The 22,972-nt window shown below is 38.8% G+C and overlaps 3 protein-coding genes across 9 annotated transcripts; 2 read left to right on the top strand and 1 right to left on the bottom strand.

The window, feature by feature from the left end:
* On the top strand, positions 1–13,231 carry LOC112566781 (methyltransferase-like protein 24). Of its 7 annotated transcripts, none has more exons than XM_025243134.1 (10): positions 1–333; positions 496–701; positions 1,302–1,396; positions 1,832–1,863; positions 8,795–8,921; positions 9,683–9,801; positions 10,983–11,111; positions 11,746–11,820; positions 12,070–12,205; positions 12,865–13,231. In XM_025243134.1, the coding sequence occupies exons 3-10, from the start codon at positions 1,361–1,363 to the stop codon at positions 13,093–13,095; spliced, it is 885 nt and encodes a 294-aa protein (XP_025098919.1). In that variant the 5' UTR covers positions 1–333; positions 496–701; positions 1,302–1,360; the 3' UTR covers positions 13,096–13,231. The 7 variants fall into 7 exon arrangements, with proteins under 7 accessions (XP_025098919.1, XP_025098918.1, XP_025098922.1 ...); XM_025243133.1 differs by having other exon boundaries at positions 1,299–1,396; XM_025243137.1 differs by lacking the exon at positions 496–701.
* On the bottom strand, positions 3,603–6,892 carry LOC112566782 (cuticle collagen 34-like). The gene is made up of 4 exons (XM_025243139.1): positions 6,722–6,892; positions 5,905–6,099; positions 5,634–5,774; positions 3,603–4,093 (listed from the first exon to the last, which is right to left on the bottom strand). Exons 1-4 carry the CDS (start codon positions 6,773–6,775, stop codon positions 4,070–4,072), a joined length of 414 nt encoding a protein of 137 aa, XP_025098924.1. The 5' UTR covers positions 6,776–6,892; the 3' UTR covers positions 3,603–4,069.
* A 2,839-nt stretch (positions 13,232–16,070) lies between the features above and the next one.
* LOC112566862 (cysteine and histidine-rich domain-containing protein 1-like) lies at positions 16,071–22,200 on the top strand. The gene is made up of 9 exons (XM_025243267.1): positions 16,071–16,236; positions 17,758–17,864; positions 19,106–19,183; positions 19,683–19,851; positions 19,965–20,023; positions 20,458–20,528; positions 20,966–21,068; positions 21,567–21,758; positions 22,058–22,200. The coding sequence occupies exons 1-9, from the start codon at positions 16,170–16,172 to the stop codon at positions 22,193–22,195; spliced, it is 984 nt and encodes a 327-aa protein (XP_025099052.1). The 5' UTR covers positions 16,071–16,169; the 3' UTR covers positions 22,196–22,200.
* Positions 22,201–22,972: the final 772 nt, after the last annotated feature.

Raw genomic sequence — 22,972 nt, 5'->3', positions numbered from 1 at the left:
GGTTTGATCTTCGCGAATTGCGATACTGATCTAAGCATCTTTGTCTTTGCTAACCACCGTTAAATTCTCACGGTACATCAAGGTTTCCTTTTTTTTTCATACTGTCTGCGCATGCGTCACCTCTTGACCCTGTGAGAAGGCAAAGGGGCTTCTCGGGCAAAGCTGGAGATCGTGCCACAGGTCAGAGATCTGTATCTGCACAGGTGTAGCGAGACTCGATGTTGAAGCGAAGCATGCGAAGTGAATGTACTGAACCTTAATAAAATATCAACATTTTTTAGCTCTCAGCGCCCTATACGTGCTTCTCGTCGGCTGTCCGCGGCCTGAATTGTGGTGAGTCAGTCAGCACCAGGTAGACTTGGAGTGCATGTGCTACAAAGGGGTAACACGCAGTGGCCAAATTACGGTTTGAGCAAATATTGCAGGCTATTTTTTCTGTTGAGAATTGTCTATAGCCCTTGAATGATGTCATAAATATCCAAATGGCCCTTGCAGGAAAAAAGGTTCCTCACCTCTGAGTTCGACACTTGCCAATTTTCGTTGGGTGTATATATATTTACTTCCTGGAAGGGTTGTAAGAAAATCAACTGACATGGTATATGACGAGACTGGTTATTGCCAATCTGGAATGAGTGGAATTATAAAAGAAGAACTAAAATATTTCATCACTCTGCATATGAAACAGGATTATTGCTGTACCAGTAAGTGTTTTGAAGTGGCTTCTTAAATTGCTACTTTTTTATTATGTGAGCTAAGTACTTTATTTTGCAAGGAGAGAGATTCTTGCAGTGAGTCTGACTGGGTTTAGCTATAAGTCAGTCTTCAAGATAAATGCTCCACTTTCATTTAAGTGTCCTGTCACTTGATAGCTTGTCAAAATTTTAATTTTTCCATTTTTAATGTTCCTGTTCAAGTAGATGAAAACTTTACATATAGATATGTAAGAGAGAGAGATAGCATATCTAACCATACACTGAAAACTACTGACATTCTCATCAATACATGAAAGATGTTGCTACTCATAAGAGATAATTGTTACTACAGAGCAGGCTCTTTTAGTCAAAATGCTTCTTTGAAGAAATTGGGGCAGGCAGGTAGAAATTGTGGTGCTAGTTATGTAGGGCAAAGGTTGGGATACGAGAGCATACTTGATTGTTTTGTTTTGTTTTTGCAAGTCAATATGTTTTTCTGTTTGGGTTGCATATGACCCTGAAGTAGACTGTGGTTTCATGTACAAATGTATTACAATGAACATTTGTATTTGACTTTTAACCATCACAATTTCCCTTTGTGCACAGCAGCAGCCTGGGGATATTATATCTGCCACTGCTTACAAATAGTTTGGAAGTAACAGGCAAGAATGGAGGAACAAGTCCAAGGACAAAGCCATCTGATGGTCAGTGCAATAAGAAATCAAAGAAATAACCATGCATGTGTTTAATTTATCAATGTAAGCATGGCTTTATCATTCATGATTTGTTTATGAAGAATGTTAACCTGCCTATTGCCCTGTTCTGGGTAATCTCTGCATGTTGTACACCTGTTTACAAGTGCAACTGCTTTGATGTGATATGGCTCTAGTGATTCTACTCTTATTAGTTTTCCTTTCTAATCCACAAATAGTAATCAACACTAGAAGCAAGCCTACATGAATCTATTTACATAAGTGGTGTTGGCCATCAACTTCCTGTTGCCTCTAGCTGCTTTAAAGCTCATAAATAGTAAGAAACAGAATACGTTTTACTTCACTGAATGGCACATCGGTAAGAAGTGAATAAATTGAAATGCCTTGTTTTTGCTTATCATTAAAGGACTAATATTTTGATTGCAGATGGGTCATGCTGTTGAGGAGCACAGAGAAATGTAAATAAATATTCAATCCTTGTTTATCTTTTGCTTGTATATGATAAATTGTTTTGAAGATTGTAATGATTTTTTTTTTTCTTTTTTGGGGGGTCAGGTATTCGCAACAATTAGCCTGAAGTTTTTGAAGACTCAAATTCTTTGTTGTAATAAATATTAAAACCCTTTAATTTTTTTTGCTTGTATATGTACAGTGATACCTCGGTTCTCGAACGCCTTGACTTTCGACCAAATCGGTATTCGACCAGGAAATTCGAGAAAATTTTGTCTTGGAATCCGAACAAATATTTGGAACTCGAACATCCGAACGTCCGAGATGAGCCGAGTTGAGCCGAATGGCGTTCATTCGGCCCAGCGCGCCTTGCTTGTGTCATCAGTGTGAGTGCAGAGGAGAAAAAAAACAGCAAACAATTGACAAATTCTTCCTTAAAGAAATCAGACAAGCAACTGCAGAGCAAGATTCTGATTCTCCTCAGCAAAAGATACAGAGAACAGAAACACCCGAAGAGCAGTTACCCTCTGTTTTTATTGAAGAGGACTCCCTTCAAAACAATAACATCCCCCTTCCCTCCTCCCTCCACATTCATTCCTCCTGCCATAAAGTTTGGTACAGGTACAGTAAATGAAACACAATTTACTGTACTGTACAGTACATTTTATTTTTTGTTTTTGTTTTAATAAATACACTTTTATTTCTTATTTCTTGTTGAGACTCATGTTTTTCTACATATTATATACAAATTAGGCCAGGAAATAGGCATTTTCTGGGGCTTGGAACGAATTAATCCAGTTTCCATTATTTCCTATGGGTTTCATTGCTTCGGTTCTCGAACAATTTGGTTCTCGACCGTCCTCCCGGAACGAATTATGTTCGAGAACCGAGGTATCACTGTATATGATAAATTGCAATGAATATTTTTTGGTCAGGCATTTGTGAAAAATTCTTTGTTGTAAAGTAATATGAAAACCTTGTGTATCTGCTTGCATTTAATAAATTGTTGAATCATGTCTATTTTTTGTCTGCTGGTATTTACCAAGTGCTTTGAAGGGCTGAAAGGTGTTTTTTAGGATGGGGTTGGAGGGCTGAGAGGGGCTTTGAAGGGCTTCGAGGTGTTTTTAGGGTGGGGCTATGGAGGCTGAGGGACTATGGAAGGGCTGCGAGGTGTTTTTAAGGTGGGGCTATGGAGGGCTGAGGGACTATGGAAGGGCTGCGAGGTGTTTTTAAGGTGGGGCTATGGAGGGCTGAGGGACTATGGAAGGGCTGCGAGGTGTTTTTTAGGGTGGGCTATGGAGGCTGAGGGACTATGGAAGGGCTGCGAGGTGTTTTTAGGTTGGGGCTTTGGAGGGCTGAGGGACTATGGAAGGGCTGCGAGGTGTTTTTAGGTTGGGGCTTTGGAGGCTGAGGACTATGGAAGGGCTGCGAGGTGTTTTTAGGTGGGGCTTTGGAGGGCTGAGGGACTATGGAAGGGCTGCGAGGTGTTTTTAGGGTGGGGCTTTGAAGGGCTGAGGGAGTTATTTCTCCCAAGCCCGCAAGGGGCCGATGCACTTTAGGCTCCCATAATACGGCGGGCTGGGAGTGTAACTTCCCTTAACGGCCCCATTTCTCAGCCCGAAACGGGCCCGTTCGGGGCGGATGAACTCTTGCAGGCTGGGTTGGTGCATGCATATCCATCCAGCAAACCAGGGATTCGTTCATTTAATAATCTGACATTGGAGAAAGACTACACATGAAAAGGTAGTGATTGTGTTACATATTTTATTGTTATATAAACTAGTCGGGTACGATTGTCAGCGTACAATTTAACATTCAGCTGTTAGATTATAGGTTCATCGAAAAGACTTGCTTATATTCATAACTAAAAATAATGCGGATCCTTTTGCCAGTTTTTGTCTATTCTGTGGAACTCAGAATGTTGGATATATTGCAGATTAGTGTCCTATCTTGGGGGAAAAAAAAGAACTAAAGTAAGATAATGTCATCAACATGTCAGACATTTTCAGTTCTGTTACAGAAGCAGGTGGTGACTGTATGGGAACAGAATCTTCCTGACCACTTTCCTTGGCGCTTAGCACTAAGCTGGTTTCATGTGATCTTGTCTTTATCCCACAACTGCCTTGTTTCTTGGAAGTTTGGTTCTTTTCTGTCTTGGATTTGCACCTGGGTTGCTGCGATCGCCCCTTGGGAGACTTTGGGAGATCGGCTCTTCTAGGTTCTGTCCGCGGGTGCAGCCTGCACGAACACACACACAGCGTTAATATATGACAGATATTAAATAGAACATTGAAAAATCAGGAAGCTGTAATAACTGTTCTTATTACTATTTATTGAATTTACTAACCTCAACATTATTCTTCTTTAACGGGCTTCATGACTATAAAAGAATTCTTAGAAACTTCGGTTTTTATTTTGTTTTGTTTTTACTTATTAAAGGGAAACACGAGCGCTCGATAAAAATCGCCGGAAATAGAGCATAAAGTATCACGAACTATATCTCGATGGTAATTTATGACGAAGAAGTTCGAGAAATATTATATTAATGTTTTTCTTTCTTAATTAATCAAACCTAGATTTGTCGCGAAAACAGCAGTATTTTAAAAATAAAGTCGCCTGCATGAGCTGAATTTGAAGAGGAAAGATGCAATCCTCAGTAAAAGAAAACAGATGAAGACACAATGTATTGTTGCTATGTCTTTTCCACACTCAGGTGAAGTTAGTTCCTAAAGATAATAGCTACAAACACCAGAGGATTAACTTTCAGAGAAGTATAATTATACAGGTCAATGCTTTGCAAAAACGTGTCATGATAATAATTTCGTCCTCACTGTAATTAAGAATTAGCTCAAGAGCGATTATTATCCAATAATTTTTACAGTTCATGCCAGTCTTCAATTTTAAGTAAAACAAAGACATCTTGCTACTGTCGCCTATAGCAACGAATCCGATCGCTCCGATGCCTACGTAAAAACAAAATTGCGTCAGATCATAGTGACGCAGCAACCCCCTCCTCCCCTCCAGAACTCAGGCTCGGGCTGAGTCACCATGCGACACGTGACACTACAGCAGTGCCAACGATATCAATGTGCAAACTGTTACAGCCAACTACGATTGACATTGAAAATCTTCAACAAGGATCAAGCACCAGGTGTGCGACAACGATTCTTTCTACACCGTCAACAAGTAACATTGTGACACAGTGACAAACACATCACCAGTCGTATCGACATCCAGAAAAATACCATAAGCAACTGGAAACCGTTGATGATCGTGCTGGAGTCAGCTACAAAGGGAACTGAGGGGGGTAAACGTATGAGGAGCTTAAGCGGGAACACGTGCAAGTAAGTAAACAGTAAATATTGCATGCAGCTAAACGAGGAACAAATATTTTCCATCGATAAATGTGTATAGGATGTTCATAATATCATTACATTTTAATGGTAAAAAAAAAATCATTATCAGCAGTCAGTTGTAGTTATAAAATAAAATTCCATTGCTGGAAATGAACCATCTAACGAAACAATTACAGGAGTTTATCTAATACGAACCTACAGCTCTGGAAATCATGTATAACTCGTCTCTGAGAGAGGAAATGCACTGAACAAATCCTATTGTATTATAATTTTTGCAGCTATAGTTTCGGTAATGTTGTTATTGGTGACGAGCGCACTGCAGATTATTGTGCAGTATACATACAGCTTCTTTATTGCTTAATGGCTGCATCCTTGTTTCCTACTTCTATACGACAGGCTGCGCCAGTACGAGTAATACTAACAATCGCATCTTCTCTTGGTTGTTCAGATTCTCCCGACTGTTCTGCTAGTTCAGGCTTTTCGGGTTGTTCTTGTTGAGGTTGTTCAAGCTGTTCTTTTTCTTCAGATTGTTCAGGTGCTTCCCTGGAATTGTCATCTTCGACCTGAAAAAAAAAAATTCAGTCACATGACAATAAGACGGTTTTGACAGATGTCTAATAATTAAAGCCATTGTGACGTGCTCTGCTTAGTGATTGCTTTGCTTTCCATTTCTACAAAATGCTATTTACGTACACTGTTGGACTCCCTCGAACAACTTTCGGCACTTCTAGCCTTGCGGCCAGGTTTTCCTGGCTGTCCAGGTTGACCTGGCTGTCCTGGCTGTCCAGGTTGACCTGGCTGTCCTGGCTGTCCAGGTTGTCCTGGCTGTCCTGGCTGTCCAGGTTGACCTTGTTGTCCAGTTTGTTTAGAAACTGAGTGACCTTCAGTCTGCACCAGCACATGAGCACACGCACGCACGCACGTGCACACACACACACACACACACACACACACACACACACACACACACAAATAAGGTTGATGTGCGAGATAACGAATGACTGATTTTTTAAAATCTTTACTCTGATTACTGATAAACAGCTTTCCGTCTTACTTTTGAAAGTCATGGGTTCTGCTTTGAGAAAGCACGGAACAGGGACACCGCTTCCAAACATTTGTATTCAAGCCTAGATTGTGCCCACCTCTTGCTGCTTTAACTTTTAGCCCCTCGGTTTTCGTCAAAAGGACTTGACCAATATAAGGACCTTGAGTTGCATAATTTAAACATTAGATTATCACAAAACACAACAACGTATTAATTAGAATATATTAAGAATATATTTTGTTAGGCTATAACATTGCTACGTTGGATATACCGAGAAGAAAAATGATGTGAAAGTTGGATGTGATGGTCACATAAATATCAGATCTTCAGGGTGCCACGTATTTAGAAAAACTATAGCAAGATGGCTGGTTGTTCGGTGTGGCTATGTGTCCAGTTAGAATTAGCAAGCGGTAGATCATAGTCTAAAATCTGGTATGTTAATAGCTGGAAGGACTAAGTACTTACCAACACTGCTGCCACACAGAAGGCAAGAGCGAGGAAGCAAAGTGATGATTTCATCTTGATGGCCGTCAGGTCTTCGTAGAAGGCAAGATAGCAGACGACTTGGAAGGTAGCTGCTACCTTATATAGTCTGTCGTTCGTGTTTAAAAACTCTCCCCGGTACGGTCACCCACCATAAAGAACTATTTCCCAAGGGAAGTCATCCCAGAGTTTTCCTAATTACTATTCTTTCTGTAATTGCCGCAATTATATCAGCGGCCATCCCCCATCCTTGGGCGTGAGGCGTCGTCACTTACAATCTCCATTGTTCTTGAGGTCGTAGAACAACAGTTGGCTTATTTTCATAGCCAACCGAATCTCCGAACACCATGCTCGCTTATTATTTTTTTTATAAATAAATTTTTAAAACAGACTTTTTTGGCATGAGTGTTCCTGATGTTGGTCAGTCATGTGTGCGTCAACTTCACTTAAATGTTTTATCTACAAGATAGGGAAAGCTTTAACCATAACACAAATAATTCAGAAGAGTTTGCCAGAACTCTTTGAGATTCATACATTTTGAAGACGTGTTGGTAAACTTGAATCGCTTCCAAGCGCACACATACACACACGCACACATATCTATGAATTTATACATACAGTATGAAGAAAGGGGTATTGTTATGTTTGCCTAACTTCAATAAGCACAGACACACTCAGTTCTAATCTCTAATTATGTTCTCCCATTTGCGTCATCAAGCAGCCGTCTGCCTGGTCCCTCCCCTCAGGTAGGTTTGTTATTTGATAGCCAGAAATTGTCGTTATTGTACCCGTTCCCCTCACATCCACACCTCCACTTTCAAACGAAGAGTGGTCTTTCCGCTGGCAACAATCTTACTGTCCATATTCACGTCCACCACGTTTTCAATTCAACACCACAATACAGTTAGATGCACACGCTGTTTACCTGCAAAACAGTGATCGATAAATATTGAGATAGTGTATGTGTGTGTGTGTGAGGGACTAGATCAGTAGGTATGCACTGTATTGTTACTAGTATTTTTCATGTTCTGTGAGAGAGAGAGGGGGGGGGGAAGAGGGAGAAAGAGTGGCGCACAGCTACTCAAAAGAACCCACGTTGTCCTTTACGCAATAATTAAGTGTTAATTAATGAAAATGCATGTTTAGTTTATTCCTTACTCAGTTTGGTTTATGCATGTTGTTGCCGATGAGATAAGAGACTAATGTCATCTGCAAAGTACATGTCCTCTAGCTGTTTGGTGAAGGTTCACTGGATACTGGTGTTGTTGTCTTGATTGTCTTGCACATAATAGACTGCTCATTGATGATACGGAGGGTGGCAATGTGGTCAGTGCATGACCTATCCTGGCAAAACCCTGCTTCTTCTGGTCTCAGTCTCTTGTCTAGTGCCTTCTTCAGTCTCTTAAGACTTTACTGGGGATGGACAGCAGCATGATCCCCCGCCAACTGTTGCACTGAGAGAGGTCTCCATTTCTTTGGTAGCCTGACCAGGTGGCCTAGTTTCCAGTCTGTTGGTACTAGCTCTTGTTCCCAGGTCTTGTGTAGAAGAGGCTGTGAAGTTGTTGCTGTTGTTTCTGGGTCTGCCTTTAATGCTTCTTGGGGTATGCCATCCGGGTCTTGCCACTTTTCATGCTTTATGATAGCTTTGATGAGTTCTGTCTTAGTGGGAGGGCTGGTGTTCACATGAAGTTGTTCAGTTGCTGGTGGTATGTCATGTAAGGAGGATTTTACTTTTTACATGAGTAGGCTGTTAGCCCAAAGCAAACCCCCAACCTGGAGGGCCAGGGTGCAATATTCTAGTCTGTCCTCTCCTCTGACAGACCTGTTGGGCTTTGTTAGACCTGCCAAGAGCACCATCACACCACTCCAAGGTAACTTGCACCAGCTGGTTGTGGGGAAAGGCATGTATGGGTAGTCATTAATGTGAATTTGAACAAAAGTGATTAGTTTAACTCCTTGTCCTTCAGCTTTAGAAACAGGTCGCATCCGTGTGTGTAACTGTGTCACCAAGTACCTGTCCAACACCACCACACTGTTGTATCTTACTTATTTCAGGAGCAGCCACACAACAATGGCAAAGAAAAGGATTTTAGTTATATTGGTGTGCACTGTTTTAGTGCTACTCTCCTGGTTTCTAAACATGCACAAGCTCACCATCCCCAAGGACCAGACAAGGATCAAGGTATCTATTTTTTTCTCTGAAAGCATTCTTACCGAGAGTTAATAACATCTCTTCTTAAACGCGCATTGCAACCTGTTACCAAGAATAAAGCACGCATTAATCGTATTTTTAGTCAGTGTGCTGTGTAAGCCTGTGTAGAACTCATTATCATTTCACATCCACCTTTTAACCACCTCTGTGAAACATTTAAATGTGCAGTAAGACATTAGGAAAACAGTTCTTTAAAGGTGGTCTACAAACCCATTCTCTCAGTTCTTAAACTTCTCGTTCTCCTGTTTTCCGCAAGCCTTTGAAGATTATTTTAATTAACCTAGTATCTCTACATATTCACTACGTGGTTTTAGGATTTTGTTCATAATATTATTCTTCCATTGGCTAGATCGTTACTCATGTACTGTACATGTCTAGGTTTTGTCCCAACTTTATAGATTATCCTGTAAACACAACATTCACTATTATTATTGACACTTGCTTTGCATTGACAGAGGGAGTCAATAACTCTAGTAAGCGTAAATCCATCTTGTGTATTTTCCGACGGTTTTTCTGTAAGACAGATATATTAATGTGTTCAGGACCTTACTGTCTTCAACAAAGCACTAAACACATTAAGCAGTCATGTGACCTAATAAAATAAAGGCTAAAGCTGACACTGATATAAAAGTTAGCTAACTCCGTGTGACAGTCGTGTTCATCTGGTGGTCAAAGTCAAATGTTATCTTCATAAAATTATGCGAGTCTTCGAGACTTTCTGTTGCTTTTAGGTATACACGCCAATATCCTCAGCACCAGTCAAGTCAGCCTTATCAGCACGTCCTTATCTTCCCAGCAATGAGACCATTAGGAAAATGTCAGACGTTGAATTGGAGGAACTGTACTACACGTGAGTTGTTAGACGATTGAGTTGAATTGAACTCACCTTTTTGAGCCTCTAGACACCTGTGTTTTGGCCTTGCGGACTTCCTGAGGCATAATAACATAGTATCAGCTAGTGTAGCCAAACCCTTCTCCAAATACCTTTTCCTGTGGCTGTTCATATCTGGCGCAAGATTAATTGCACCACCTAGTGTCTTATGTAACACACGTTGGTTCAGTGGTATTCCATCTTTTATGGTATTTTATTTGTAGCACTTGAAGGATCCTGTACTTACCCCACTATCTTTTCATAAAAGCTGTGGAACCATTAGTTTTTTTTTGTGATCTGTGCATGGCTTTTCTCTGTAGACACACTACAATAGTTCCCTCCTCCCTCCACACACACACATTGGTATGTCATGCTCTTATTACTTGACCAGAATGACTGCCACCTTTTGAAGTCTTGACAAGGCAAGGTGTCACCTTCTTACTGAATGTTGGCATTTACGCCTCTAATAATTTCTTCAAATATCTGAGCAGAGCTTTGATTTTCTGCTTCGCCGTTCTAACTGATCAACAGACGAACTCACCCGCTCCCTACTCCGATAATAAAAAGTCCGTTCTCTAACGCATGAAAAACTCACCATGCACAGAAAAAAACCAGATATCAGGATTTGTTATCAGTACAGCCGATGGGACAGCTTGGACAATATCTTGATTAAATGATGTATGTGATGTCGCGTGTGCATGGTGATATTTGTAGTGATGCGCGAAACGGAGTGTCCAGGTCAGGGGAAACTATAAAATGCACCGAACTGTAGGCACCAAAAAAAAAAAGAAAGAAAGAAAGAAAAAAAAAAAAAGAAAGAAAGAAAGAAAAAAAAAGAAAAAAGAAAAAAGCGCCCCGTTTAACTTTTCATTTAAAGCAGTGAAAAGCAAGCTATTGAGCCTTGCAGTGATAAAATTGAGGAGTATTCTTTATTGGAAACATATAGTCTAATACATTAATTAGGATGGAAATACAAGAAAAATTTGTCACACATGTTTACATATTCGACAGAGTGGGACTACTTATAAGGTTCGTAGGGTGATTTTTCTAGGTGTTCTTTTATCCTACGAAGTCACTAATATTACTTTGTCTGTTCCTAATAAATAAAATGTATACACAGTTTAACCTATAATTAAGTGGTTATGTCCAATCCGTGCCAGGTATGTGGAAAACATGGACGTGTTATGTACCAAGAAGATTCGTCTGGGTAATTCTGGCGACGGCGGTTGGGATGTCTGTGACGACGAGGAGTACCGGCCCCGACCACCATGTGTGGTGTATTCATTTGGGTGAGAGTCCAGATCATGTCTGTTGGTGCGCGCGCTTCTGTCAATGACAAGTTAAAACATATTAGGTATTGATACCCATTTACGAACATGTTTTATGTGCTGAATAATAAGAGACTAAAATACATTTGTGTACTTTTCCAGGTAAGAGTCAAGAACCACTTTCCCCAAAATAGTCGTGTGCATGTGTATTTATCTGAGCGACTTTAGAAGACTGTGAAGGGAATGATGGTCTTTGCTGATGTAAAACTAACTTTTGTCTTTAAGTACAGGGTCACAGTGTGTCCAGAAAAATGTCCTTTGTGTATTGTTTCTTTTAAATTCCTGTTCAATGTTGTGTTCTCGCATAATCCAGCATGTCTGACACAGACTGGCAAACATTTCTCTACTCCCACAGTGTTGCTACTCTGTGGCACGAAAGACTTTATCTCAAACAATCTGAAAACGAGGCTCGTGTAATTAATTTTGTTCTAAGGTGAGATGGAAAAATTTTCCTTCTATTAAACTGAATCAAATCAATACGACGAAAAGCACAAATAGCTGAAAACATACACACTTTCCTACAATGTTTAAGATGTGCTATGCTTTGCGATTTATAATAAAGTACATCAAATTTTGAGATGATTTTGTTATCCAGGATCAACAACGACTTTACTTTTGACGATGCGGTCCTTTCGACATACGGGTGCGAGGTTCACTCTTTCGACCCAAGGTGTGTTTTCAGATGTTTTGTTTCGAGCTCATGATTCTATTTTCTCTTTACCGACAAACGAAAACATGGATCAATGTGCTGGGTAATCATGTAAAAGCAGAGCTTCATGCTAACAGCCATCTCTCTCTCTCACACACCCATACAGTCACATAGCCAGCACTAAAAAATGCTAAATCAGAGGAATTTAGAAGAGATACAGTTTTTAATTGATCTCTTAAAGTATGTTATTTCAAAACTTTCTTGTTGAAGCATGAAGGGAGAAGTAAAGCGCCCAGACCGGATGTTCTTCTATAAAATAGGGATAGGCGAGAAAGACTTCGTCAACACCAAAGGGATGGACTATAAAACCCTGACCTCCATCAAGGCGCAGCTCAACCACACTAAGGTGCTCTAGATGAAGACGTGCATAGTGTATGTCTAGTTATGTCTGAAGAATGAACGGCTGACGATAACTTTTGATAGCTGATAACTTCAAAAGACAGTCCAGCTTCAGTATTGGATATGACTGTCCCTACAGACACGGTTGCTTGGGTTGCACCTATTATGCAACATCCACAAACAAGAAACTACTTGAAATAATATTTTGAACCACGCAGGCTTTGCAATTAATATTAAATCATTTACAGACCTTTAATTTTTAAAATAAATTGCGCATTTTGTAAAAAGAAAATTCATTTGCATTTTTGTTTCTGTATTTAAATATCTTCCTGATGTAGTCTATTTCGACGAATGTCTAGTCCCCCCCCCCTTTTTTTTTTATTTTAAGAAAAGTGTAAGAGGATACAAAATTGTATTTTCTCCCCTTTCCTTTTATCCTTGGACACGAGATCGTCATGGGAAAGGAAATCGTTTACAACACGTCGTGCGATATTTTAATTTGACAATCTTTTCGAACCATCGAAACATTCTACAGACTACGCAATTTTCCCTAATCTAGCTTTCTGGTGGATTGCACAAATTTCACACACTTTACCACACATTTATTACTTATCAAGGACTTATTTCTAGACTTATTTTCTCTTTTTTCTATCTCACGATTCTCAGGTCAATATACTCAAAATGGACATCGAGTCCGATGAGTACAAGGCCCTGCCAAACATCATGGAGTCTGGTGAGCTGGATGTGTCGATCAGCTACTCTTTGAAATCCACTTCAAACCGAAAGGCAGTTGAGGATAGACAGAATGTTGGAAGGTCTGAAAACTGTTCCGTGGCCTCCGAACCTTGGCTTTCCGTGTCTTCTACACTCACAGGAACGATGCTTGTATTAGATTAAGTCCCATAACTCAACGTAAACGGACGATCTGCAACGAAGTGTTTATGGTGAATGTTAACCGAAACAATCAGTAGAGTCAGGAAGATTTTTTGTATATTTCTTTGGGAAGAAGCCTAGAAGGGGTATAGATTGCAAAATGCAAAACAAAACCTTGCGCCTGCCTATCTGCAAGAACTCATTCGCTGTTACCAACCCCAGCGGAACCTTCGTTCAGCAGCACACTTCAGACTTGAACGACCGAGTGTTCAGTCAGGGAATGCTAATAAGAAGACTGCGGGTTTCAGATCCTTCTCCAATGTAGCCCCGCTTTTGTGGAACTCGCTTCCCCTCTCGACCAAGGAGTCTGATAGTATTGCATCTTTCAAGAAAAATCTTAAGACTCACTTGTTTAAACTTTTTTGAAGTTTTCATTTGACCTGCAGTTTGGTGGCTGCTGGGATCACCGCGCATTGAGCGCATCTTTGTGATGCGGATACTGGCGCGCTATAAAACTACATCATCATCATCATCATCAAAATGTCGGGCACAGAATATGTATGCTTTACACATACACATAGGGAAGATCAATCTTGTATTGCCCTTTGGACGGCAGTTAATTTTTTCAGTTATGAACTCTGTTGCTGTTTACAAAATATATAAACGGTTTTTTTTTATAAATAACTTTCGCGCTTTTACAGAAACTATTTTTGTGGTATCCATGTGCAGTTTGGGCCCTATAAATTATTTTTAACAGTTTGATATCTTTCATTGGTGTTTGCTTTCTGTGTGAGGTATACCCAAACCAATATTCCCATTCATTTCTTAAAATGTATTGGAACTTTGAGAGGTTTATAGTTAGCAGCATTTATAGAAGCACTTATAAGCGGCTAGCTTTACTCACTGAAATAAAAGACTTGGCAACTGTACTTAATCTCTAAATGCTCAAAGCACGAGAGCAACACAAACTCCAAATTTAAAGAGAAAAAAGGACTTTCGATCTATATACTATTTGTTAGGTACTATGTACAGGTAATCAGCCATCTATATACATGCGTATCCAAAAATACACAGTGCTAAATGCTACAGCAGAGAGACAGATAAAAGGAAGTGAGTTTTCATTCACTAGTATCCAGTTTCGAGGTAGGCAAATTTCAACAGAATACTTTATCAAAAATATAACAGTAACAGTAGAAGGAATATACACTTCTGTGGGGTTTTCTGAACTTATACATCCCATCAAACGCATCAAGATTGCCCCAAGCTTGGTACTTCATCTGCACAAATATTGGCTCTTCCTTGATTGTAACATTGGATCAAGATGAAAACGAAAAACGGCCCACACTTGACTCCCCCACCTCCCAAGAGTGGCTAAATTCTGGTCAAATCTTGGCACCAAAAAGGTATCTGATGCATTGCTGATCTTTACTAACATTTCAGATAGTGATCGAAGAATATTTCAAATCTGGATACTTTTACCTTGAAAATTTTTGACCAGATCAGAGAGCGAGCAACTTTATTTCGCCCTGTTTACATTGCAAAAACAAAAACACGTGCGAAGGTTTGCGAGTCGCCAGCTGACTGCTGATTTAATAGGAAAGTGCTTCCACCTTGAGGCGATTTCGCAGGATGGCGGGGGGGGGGGGAGAGCGAGGGTGGAGGCTTGGCAAACTAATGTTACAAGCTTTCACCAAGTTTGGCAGAATCTTGCGTGTTTGTTCGGATGTTCCTACGCCACCGATGTGTACAGTGAAATGTCTGGAACAACCTTGGTAAAATCGGTCAAAGAGGAGTAACTCATAAATTTTCATGGGTGGGAAGGATTGGGTAATTATTTCCCTTATGCTCCACTCCACTGGCTCACTCTGCTACCAGCACCATGTATTAATGAAGTCAACGACTGGATGGTGACAAACAGACTTCAACTCAGTGATGATCAAACGGAAACCCTCCTATTTTCACATCAAGGTGGTCGAAACTAACATCACCTTTGCGTTCTCCATCAGGAATCTGGGATTCGTTGTCACTGCAGACAAATTAAGTTACAATTAAGTATAATTACAGCTGTCTGTCAGTCTGCCTGTTATGATAGACAAGTTACAGCTGTCTGTCAGCCTGTCTATCATGAACTACGCAAGATCAGCTTCATCCGTCACATTCTGTCTACGCGCGCTACCAGCACTTTTTAAATATTTGTGCGCGTTTGTTTTATCCTGACTTGATAACTGCAACTGATCCTTGGCTGCTTGCTGCCCTGAATACCTTCTTCATAAACTCCAGAAAGTACAAAACTCTGCTGAACGTCTGGTGCTTAGAGCGAGGAAACGGGACCACGCCCCCTTCTCTATCTTATCGTTTTCTACACTGGCTTCCCATCCGTTCTGGCATTTAGTACAAATTGTCCGTGCTGTGTTTTAATTTCTTTGCTGTCACCTGCCCTGATTATTTCTCTGAACTGCTTTTCCCTCACATCCCAGCTAGATAACTCCGGTCCTCGTCTGATGATCGTCTCCTTGCTCTTCTTGTCACTAAAACAACATATGGCCACAGGATTAATTTTAGTTACTGTGCAGCGAAACAATGGAACTCTCTCGATCCCTTTCCATATCCGCCACCTACCCACTATTGAATCCTTTACATGTGCCCTAAAAATGCACTTCTTCAGTAAGCATTACTCCTAACAGCCTTTCTCATAATGCTAGTCCTTTTTCACACCATTCCTTTTGCAATATCATATTACTCTCAGCAATTGTTCTTGTTGTTTGGTTCCTTGATCGTCTTGTGTTTTCTGCATTGGATTTTCGTAAGGTTGTTTATTCTTTTATAGTTCATATGTTATTTGTTTTCTTGTCCCTCGTATGCTGTTCATGTTTCGTTCTTGTTCTTAAGCTCTAAGCGCATGCTCCTTAGGAGTGTGAGTGTGCGCTTTACAAATTTTATATTTATTATCATCGCCATAACGCGCGCGTCTGCTCGCCATTTCACTAAGAGTAGTTTCCCTTTAGGTTACGGAGGGCGCGCGTGGTTACAGGCTGCATGAGAAACGGAAGCTTCGAGAGAGTTCGATTTAAAATTTCGACAAAAAGACTGACAGAAACATGACGTTGCAGTGCTACAACAAGGGATGTGGTACGAAGTTTGATCCGAAACAAACACAGACAGTAAGTAAAACTCTTAGCGAATCAGCTGTACTGAATGAGGAAAATCGCAGCCATTGATTCATTTTCATCACTCATCTTTCATTGGATGATTCTCTGACGACATGAATGAATACACTCAAGCTGACCATTCTTGAGATGAATGATGACTGCCAACCACAGCAGATGCTAAAAGATAATATTTCATAATAGTCAACAAATTTTGTGTTATGAATTGAACCAGTCTGTATCAATATTCGCTGCCGACACATTCCTCACCAAGTGAAATGATCCATTTCCCAACATGAACACAAAATCTGAGAGACGCAGTTCCTAACATGAACACAGACGGACTAAGAGATGCATTTCCTAACATGAACAAAGACAAACTAAGAGATGCATTTCAAGTGACACCGAGTTTCATTATTTGTTTTATAACTTAGGTGGTGGTGAAAGTTTATTTTTAGATTTTTCTTCGAGAAAGAGGTGAGAGAGTACATGAACAGATACTGTGTACAGAGGGAAAACATATAGTTGTTACATTTAACAAATATAGTTTTATGATTTAGTTCTATCCAGAATTTCTTTCTCTTCTGAGTTGAAATACATTAGACTACAACCATGTTTTACTATAATTTTTTTATCTATAACATAAACATAAATAATAAAGATAATGACAATTGTGTAACCTCTCAATAACTTGAAAGCGAAGTTTTGGAGACTGCATTATTCTTCGAACCACCATTTTTGGTGAGGGAGGGTTCTTATAATTATAGTAATAATATGTTTATTTGTATAGTGCTTTCCCACCATTAAAGGTGGAGTGAAAGCACTAGGCATAACTGTCCACAGTTCATGATGATGGATAAAACCACGTACAGTAATGGGGGGAGAAAAGTCTCATGTTGTAACTGCTTGGTTAATAACTTCTTTCTGTACTTAAGATAACTGGTGATGTAACTTTTCAACATCAGTCCGTTTAACAACCACCTACAGTCCTGTTGGTGAGTGCTGAGCTAGATGCATTGTGGTTGTATCTTTGGGACCAGGAAGGCCCATGCTGGCTCTCAACTGCCCTGAGTTCAGATCTAACAGGTCAGAAAGCCAACAAAAAATCAGAAAATCGTAGAAGAAAACACAAGCTTAACAGTCCTGTGCAATGATGCAATGAAGAAAAAAAATTACCAGCCTACACTATAGGCACCAAAAAAGCACAACAAACTAATCAACATACAAAAAATTGCGGAGAACCATATCCCTCAAACCTGCTAGGCGAGGGGACGCCACTCCAAGTCTTGTTGCAAAAGGACTGAAGAGAAGAAATGTAATGTTCACTATGGCTTTTGAAAGATTTGTATTGTTTTTCCATACATAAATCAGATAAATAGCTATTGCATTTATGGCTTAATGCATTTGTCTGTTGATATTGCAATATAATTTTGTTATAGGCTGTGGTATTTGGAATAATGCCACCTAGCCACCCATTTATTTTTGTTATAGATTAATAAGCAGAGTAATGATAACCACAGCGTTTGATTTTTGTCTTTAGCATCATGTCAGTACCATCCAGGTGTTCCTGTGTTCCACGATGCTCTCAAAGGCTGGTCATGCTGTTCAAAACGCAGCACAGACTTCACAGAGTTTCTGAATATTAAAGTGAGAAAATACGACTTGGACTTCTAGTAGCTGTTAATAATCGCTGTTTATGAAGAAGTACTGTAGAACAGAGAATACAAAATTTAAAGGAAACTAGTTTATATTTTTGTATTTACGCTTTTTTGAGAAAATATTAAAGATAAAATGAATATCATTAAGTTTTCCCTGTTGCCAAGCCTACACAGTCTTTATTCTAAGAATTTATTACAGTACACTAAAGATGCAATTTTTATCCTTAGGCATTTATAAGGAAGACAGGCTTAATAATTGGATGATGTAGACTTAATGTAGGTATTGGCACACATGTTTCTGCTGGTTGAAAGTGTGCGATCAAACAAAAATCGCTTTTTTTAATTTCAACAGAAAAATCACTTTTGAATCACAATTTAAAAAAGTTTATATCAGTTGAACAAAATATGGTTTTGCTATATGTGACTGAAAGAATCATTTATTTTGTGAGAATAAATAGAATGAAAATTGTCAAGAGTGCATACGCCATTTTCCATATGTGGTGTAACACATTTTGATGGTTCAATCACTGTTTATGCTCTCAGTCACAAGCATTCTCATCCGTATCAATAGGTATTTATAAACAGAATTAAATCAGTAAAGATTAGTGGAAATGCCTATGTTTTCTAATAACATTTAACAGTTCTAAAGCTTAATAAAAGATGCAAAATATTCATCAACTTCAAAGCAACGTACCTTGAACCTGTACCTAAAAGATGCATTTTAAAGTTTTTTATGTAAAATTGATCACAAGATACATTATTTAAAATCAGTGTTTAAAATTTGAACCAAATCAGTCCAGTCGATCAGAAATTAGATCTGTTTAAGTAAGGCTTATTGCCCTTAAATGTTTCATTTTTCTACAAATAACAAAAAAATTAATTAAAAAAAGATTAATTTAGATAAAGACTCAAATTTTTGTTTTGTTTTTCTTATATTTTCGTGTGAATGTGGAAAAGTTATTCATTTTAAAACCTTATTTTGTGTGCCAGTTCCTATGCACACCTACCTCTATGATGATAGAAATGCTTTTATATTAATTTGAACAAATAACAGATAATTATAAATCTATGGTACAAGGGCTTCTGGCCTTGGCTAATACTGGAAAATATGAAATAAAATGGAATATGCTGCATTTATACAGAAAACAGAAGTATGTTAACCAGCACGTAGGTATATGAATTCATCTGAGTTTTGACATCTTAGAAGCAATTTATGGTTTGTCTGTGCAGGGATGTACAACTGGCCCTCACTGCAACGAGAAACCACCAGAACCAGAAAAGCCAGAATCAAAGCCTTTAGAGGATGAGGTAATGTGGTATATGTGAGAGAGAGGAGGTGTTTGTTAAGTTTATGAGACTTGTAAAATGTACTAATTCCATGATAACAGGCCAAGGGCCTGGGGAATGATTGGAATTCATTTTGAGGAGGTGAGGCTTAGATAACTGCTGAATCCAACCAAGCAGAGCAGAGAGGGGAGAGTGCGCCAATCACGGGAACCAGCAAAGCATAGTATAGGGAATGAACTGTCAGAGTGTATCATCTGATCAATAAAGTGGACAGAATGAAGGGTGAGGTAGGAAGAAAGGAGAACAATGATGGGGATATTGGTAACAAAGACAGTTCAGTTTTTAAGTGACATGTATATGTTTGGTACATCAGAGTAGGAAGAATGCTTTCTTAAAAATTAAATGTTAGGTATAACTGTATAAACATGTAGGCTTAGCACGTACAGCTTACATAACCTGGACAAATATTTTCATGTTAAGGTTAAGATTAAGTTTTAAATTAAATTATTTTGCTATGCAGATTATTGTAGTCCAAAATCCTATACCAGTAATGCCAAAACCAGTTGTTCCATTGGAACGTCCATCTGGAGATGAGCCACTGCAACGTCTAAAGGTAACAGTGGGTGCAAGTCTTAAGGAACAGCTGGAAAAATTGAAACTGGAAGAAAAACAAGACTGTGATCTTTCAGGTAAGATGAATGAGTGTGCTTTTATAGAAGTTTTCAGCTTGTAGGCATGGTAATGCTAGCCATTATTGAAAGTGTCAGTAATTTGATTGATGAGGACATTCTTTCTGTTGCAGTAGTTGATCCCGAAGCAGTGGCCATTGGGACTCAGTGCAAGAACAATGGCTGCAGAGGTGTAAGAATTATTTTCTGTATTGTTCTTTACACTTTAAAAAAGCAAGCATTTTCAAAAGTTTTGAAGTTATATTTTTCAGATCTCTAAATATTTACTAAAAACTTACTAGCATTTTATTAATATGTATAATATTAGTATATGTTCCATAATTATTAATAGCTGCACGTTAAATAATCAATGTTTAATTTTTTAGAAAAAAGTGTCTTCCTTTCTTTTTCTTTGTTCTCTTATTTGCAGTCTGTGTGTGTGTGTGAGAGAGAGAAAGCTAAGTAAGTTTTGCTGTATGTGCACACATGAAGCCATGTCCCTACGTACATTAGCTGTCTTTATTTGACTCTGTGTGGCTCTGTTTCTGCCAGTTTTAAAAATTCTGTCAATTTGTGTTTCTTCTGGTGCCATTGCCAGTTAAAATGTTTCTATTTTTGCTTTATCAGACATACACAGGCCAGCCCAGCAGTGAAGGGGAATGTCAGTATCATCCAGGTGTTCCTATATTCCACGAAGGGTAATTGTTTTCTTGGTCTCTGTACATCACGCTTGTTCTTATAAACAAACCTTGAATGTTTTGCACCATAATGACAAAGAAAACATGAAATTCATGTGTCTAACTGTACAGCAACATTTTTAAAAAGTCGTCTACACCTAATAAAATAACACAGTTGCTTGGAAAATGTACCTTTTCAGTTAACACAGTTTGCAGAGGTCTATACCAATAGTTTTAATAAAATATCACAAATAACTGAATTATGAAATAGAGGCCTTCAAATGAATGAAATTTTGCCTTTTGACAGAAAAAAATGATGAAAATAGATTGTCAGTAGGTGAAAATAAGCAACTTATGTGCACATGCATAAATGCACTCATTCACTCATACACATACATATGGCTGAGTACTACAGTGTGGTTGGTTTGTTTTGTAACGAATAATTCTGTTTGATGTAGGATGAAATTTTGGAGTTGCTGTATCCGTAGAACAAGTGACTTTAACAACTTCCTGAACCAAGAGGGCTGCCAGAGAGGCAAGCACTGCTGGGTGAAAACAAAGGTAGTTCCTACATTACCAGTGAGCTGAAGCAGTTCCGCACTGTCTCACTTCCACTGTCACGAAGTTTAGGATTTTTTCAATCATTTTTCTTATTTATCTTTCATTTTGAATTTTTTTACCTTGATTGTCAATGGCAACAATACAACTGTTAAACTGAACATGTGAGAAAGTTTGTCACAAAAGAATGTTTGGATTGTTAAATTGTCTCTCTTTATTTAGTGTTATGCCTTATCTAGATGTGCATTTCATGAACTTGTTGGCCTTTGAAACTTTCTTTATCTCTGGTTTTTGTAAGCCATTACAGTATAAAGAGACTTACAGATTTTCCATTGTTGTACGGACACTTTATCTTGCAGATGTTTTTGTTTTTTTTTTTTCTTTCCTGATGGCAGATTTGCATGAATTCCCTTGTGTATCGATGGGTAAAGTTTGGTGAAAATGAGGTCAAATGATAAGGCTTCATGGTTTTTATAATGCACGTGCAATGTCTGTTTATAGGAAGAAAAAGCAGCAGAGGCCAGCTGCCGAGTTGACTGGCACCAGACTGGGAACATTGTGTGTATATCCATCTTTGCAAAGAACTCTGACCCTGAACAGTCTTATTTTGAGGCAAACAAAGTCACCTTAAAGGCTTATATTGTCTTTGACAAAGACAGCAGCATTTTCAATCGAACTTTTACATTACGACAGGTGAGCAGTTAACAGGTTCACTGTTTGAACTCCTTGTCACTAAGTATTTGGTCTTCAGCATAAAGTTTGCTATGAATAAACTTGTATGTTGAAACAATTCAGGCACAGTTATAATAGCGAGGCTGTAAGTATATACGTAATTGTTTGGTTGGACATCCTGTCATGCATTTTAGTTGTATTTTTACTTTAAAAATTTCTTTAAAAGTTTAGTGTCATGTTATGTACAAAATATCAGAAACATTCACTGATTCTTCATTTAAATTTATTTCTCTAAGTTACTGGACATGTCCTTGTTGCAGGGTATCAAACCTGAGTACAGTGAAGTGAAAATGTTGGGATCCAAAGTTGAGATCAACCTGCGTAAGGCAGAGCCATTCTCCTGGCCAAGCCTAGAGGTGCCTATGGAGCAGCCCAGTGTTAGTAAACAGGATGAATAAAGCCCCATGCCATTATTACGCGTGGATCTTATCATGAAAGATGCTGTTGAAAGTGCAGTTTTAGATATACATATATATAAATGTGTGCATCCATGCGCACATAAAGCTCATGCCAGGGGACATAAGGGGAAAATGATGTATTGATACAGTGAAAAGTTGATGGTTAAAGTGCTTATGAATCTTTGTGGATAGAAGCCCAAACAAATTTGTCTTATTTACATCAGACTAAAAAATGTAAACGAGAAGTCTGTGCTGATGGTTGAGAGTGTGTTTTCCTGTCTGACTCTGGATACTGTCTGCGAGACGATCATTTGACCTTGGCTGTCCAATATTCATTATTTCACATTTGATGGATATGCTCCTTACTTTCTCATCATCAAACACAACTGCTACATTTTCTGATATTATTATAGGGTTTTTTTATTTTTTTTATTTGTGTTATTCTACTGGTATACTATACATATTCTTTGTTTTTATTTTTCATGGTTATTATATTTAACTGGCTTCACTGCCTTATATGTCTATGCCCTAGTCATGACCGTCAGTTTATCTTGTAGGGAACTGCAAAGATGTTAAAGCCTTACTAAGTCTGTTTTGTTCTCTGATAAGGAATTTGAAATGGAGGTCTTTTCTGCTATGCCAAGTGACAGAAGTGGGAAATTGTTTCTGGATATACTTAGGCATTAGGGAAGTATAAAAGATAGGTAAAAGTTTAAAAAATATCTAGGTATATGAAATATTGCTTCACAAGTATTTGTGTTTGCCTGTTGATTCTCA

Source organism: Pomacea canaliculata, linkage group LG6, assembly GCF_003073045.1.
Source record: "Pomacea canaliculata isolate SZHN2017 linkage group LG6, ASM307304v1, whole genome shotgun sequence".
NCBI lineage: Eukaryota > Metazoa > Mollusca > Gastropoda > Architaenioglossa > Ampullariidae > Pomacea > Pomacea canaliculata.
The sequence above is the reverse complement of the archived record's forward strand: the minus strand, read 5'-3'. Positions and strand labels throughout refer to the sequence as shown.

What these genes read in the sequence shown, in the direction of transcription:
- LOC112566782 (XM_025243139.1), bottom strand. Translation starts at nt 6,775, where the DNA reads ATGAAATCATCACTTTGCTTCCTCGCTCTTGCCTTCTGTGTGGCAGCA. An exon ending in GTTCGAGGGAGTCCAACAGT is followed by an intron (nt 5,775 to 5,904) that starts GTACGTAAATAG and finishes TTTTTTTTTCAG; the next exon opens with GTCGAAGATGACAATTCCAG. An exon ending in AACCAAGAGAAGATGCGATT is followed by an intron (nt 4,094 to 5,633) that starts GTTAGTATTACT and finishes GTGTTCGTGCAG; the next exon opens with GCTGCACCCGCGGACAGAAC.
- LOC112566862 (XM_025243267.1), top strand. Translation starts at nt 16,170, where the DNA reads ATGACGTTGCAGTGCTACAACAAGGGATGTGGTACGAAGTTTGATCCG. An exon ending in ACAAGACTGTGATCTTTCAG is followed by an intron (nt 19,852 to 19,964) that starts GTAAGATGAATG and finishes TTTCTGTTGCAG; the next exon opens with TAGTTGATCCCGAAGCAGTG. An exon ending in GTTCCTATATTCCACGAAGG is followed by an intron (nt 20,529 to 20,965) that starts GTAATTGTTTTC and finishes TGTTTGATGTAG; the next exon opens with GATGAAATTTTGGAGTTGCT.
- LOC112566781 (XM_025243132.1), top strand. Translation starts at nt 5,123, where the DNA reads ATGATCGTGCTGGAGTCAGCTACAAAGGGAACTGAGGGGGGTAAACGT. An exon ending in TGTGTGGTGTATTCATTTGG is followed by an intron (nt 11,112 to 11,745) that starts GTGAGAGTCCAG and finishes TTTGTTATCCAG; the next exon opens with GATCAACAACGACTTTACTT. An exon ending in GTTCACTCTTTCGACCCAAG is followed by an intron (nt 11,821 to 12,069) that starts GTGTGTTTTCAG and finishes TTCTTGTTGAAG; the next exon opens with CATGAAGGGAGAAGTAAAGC.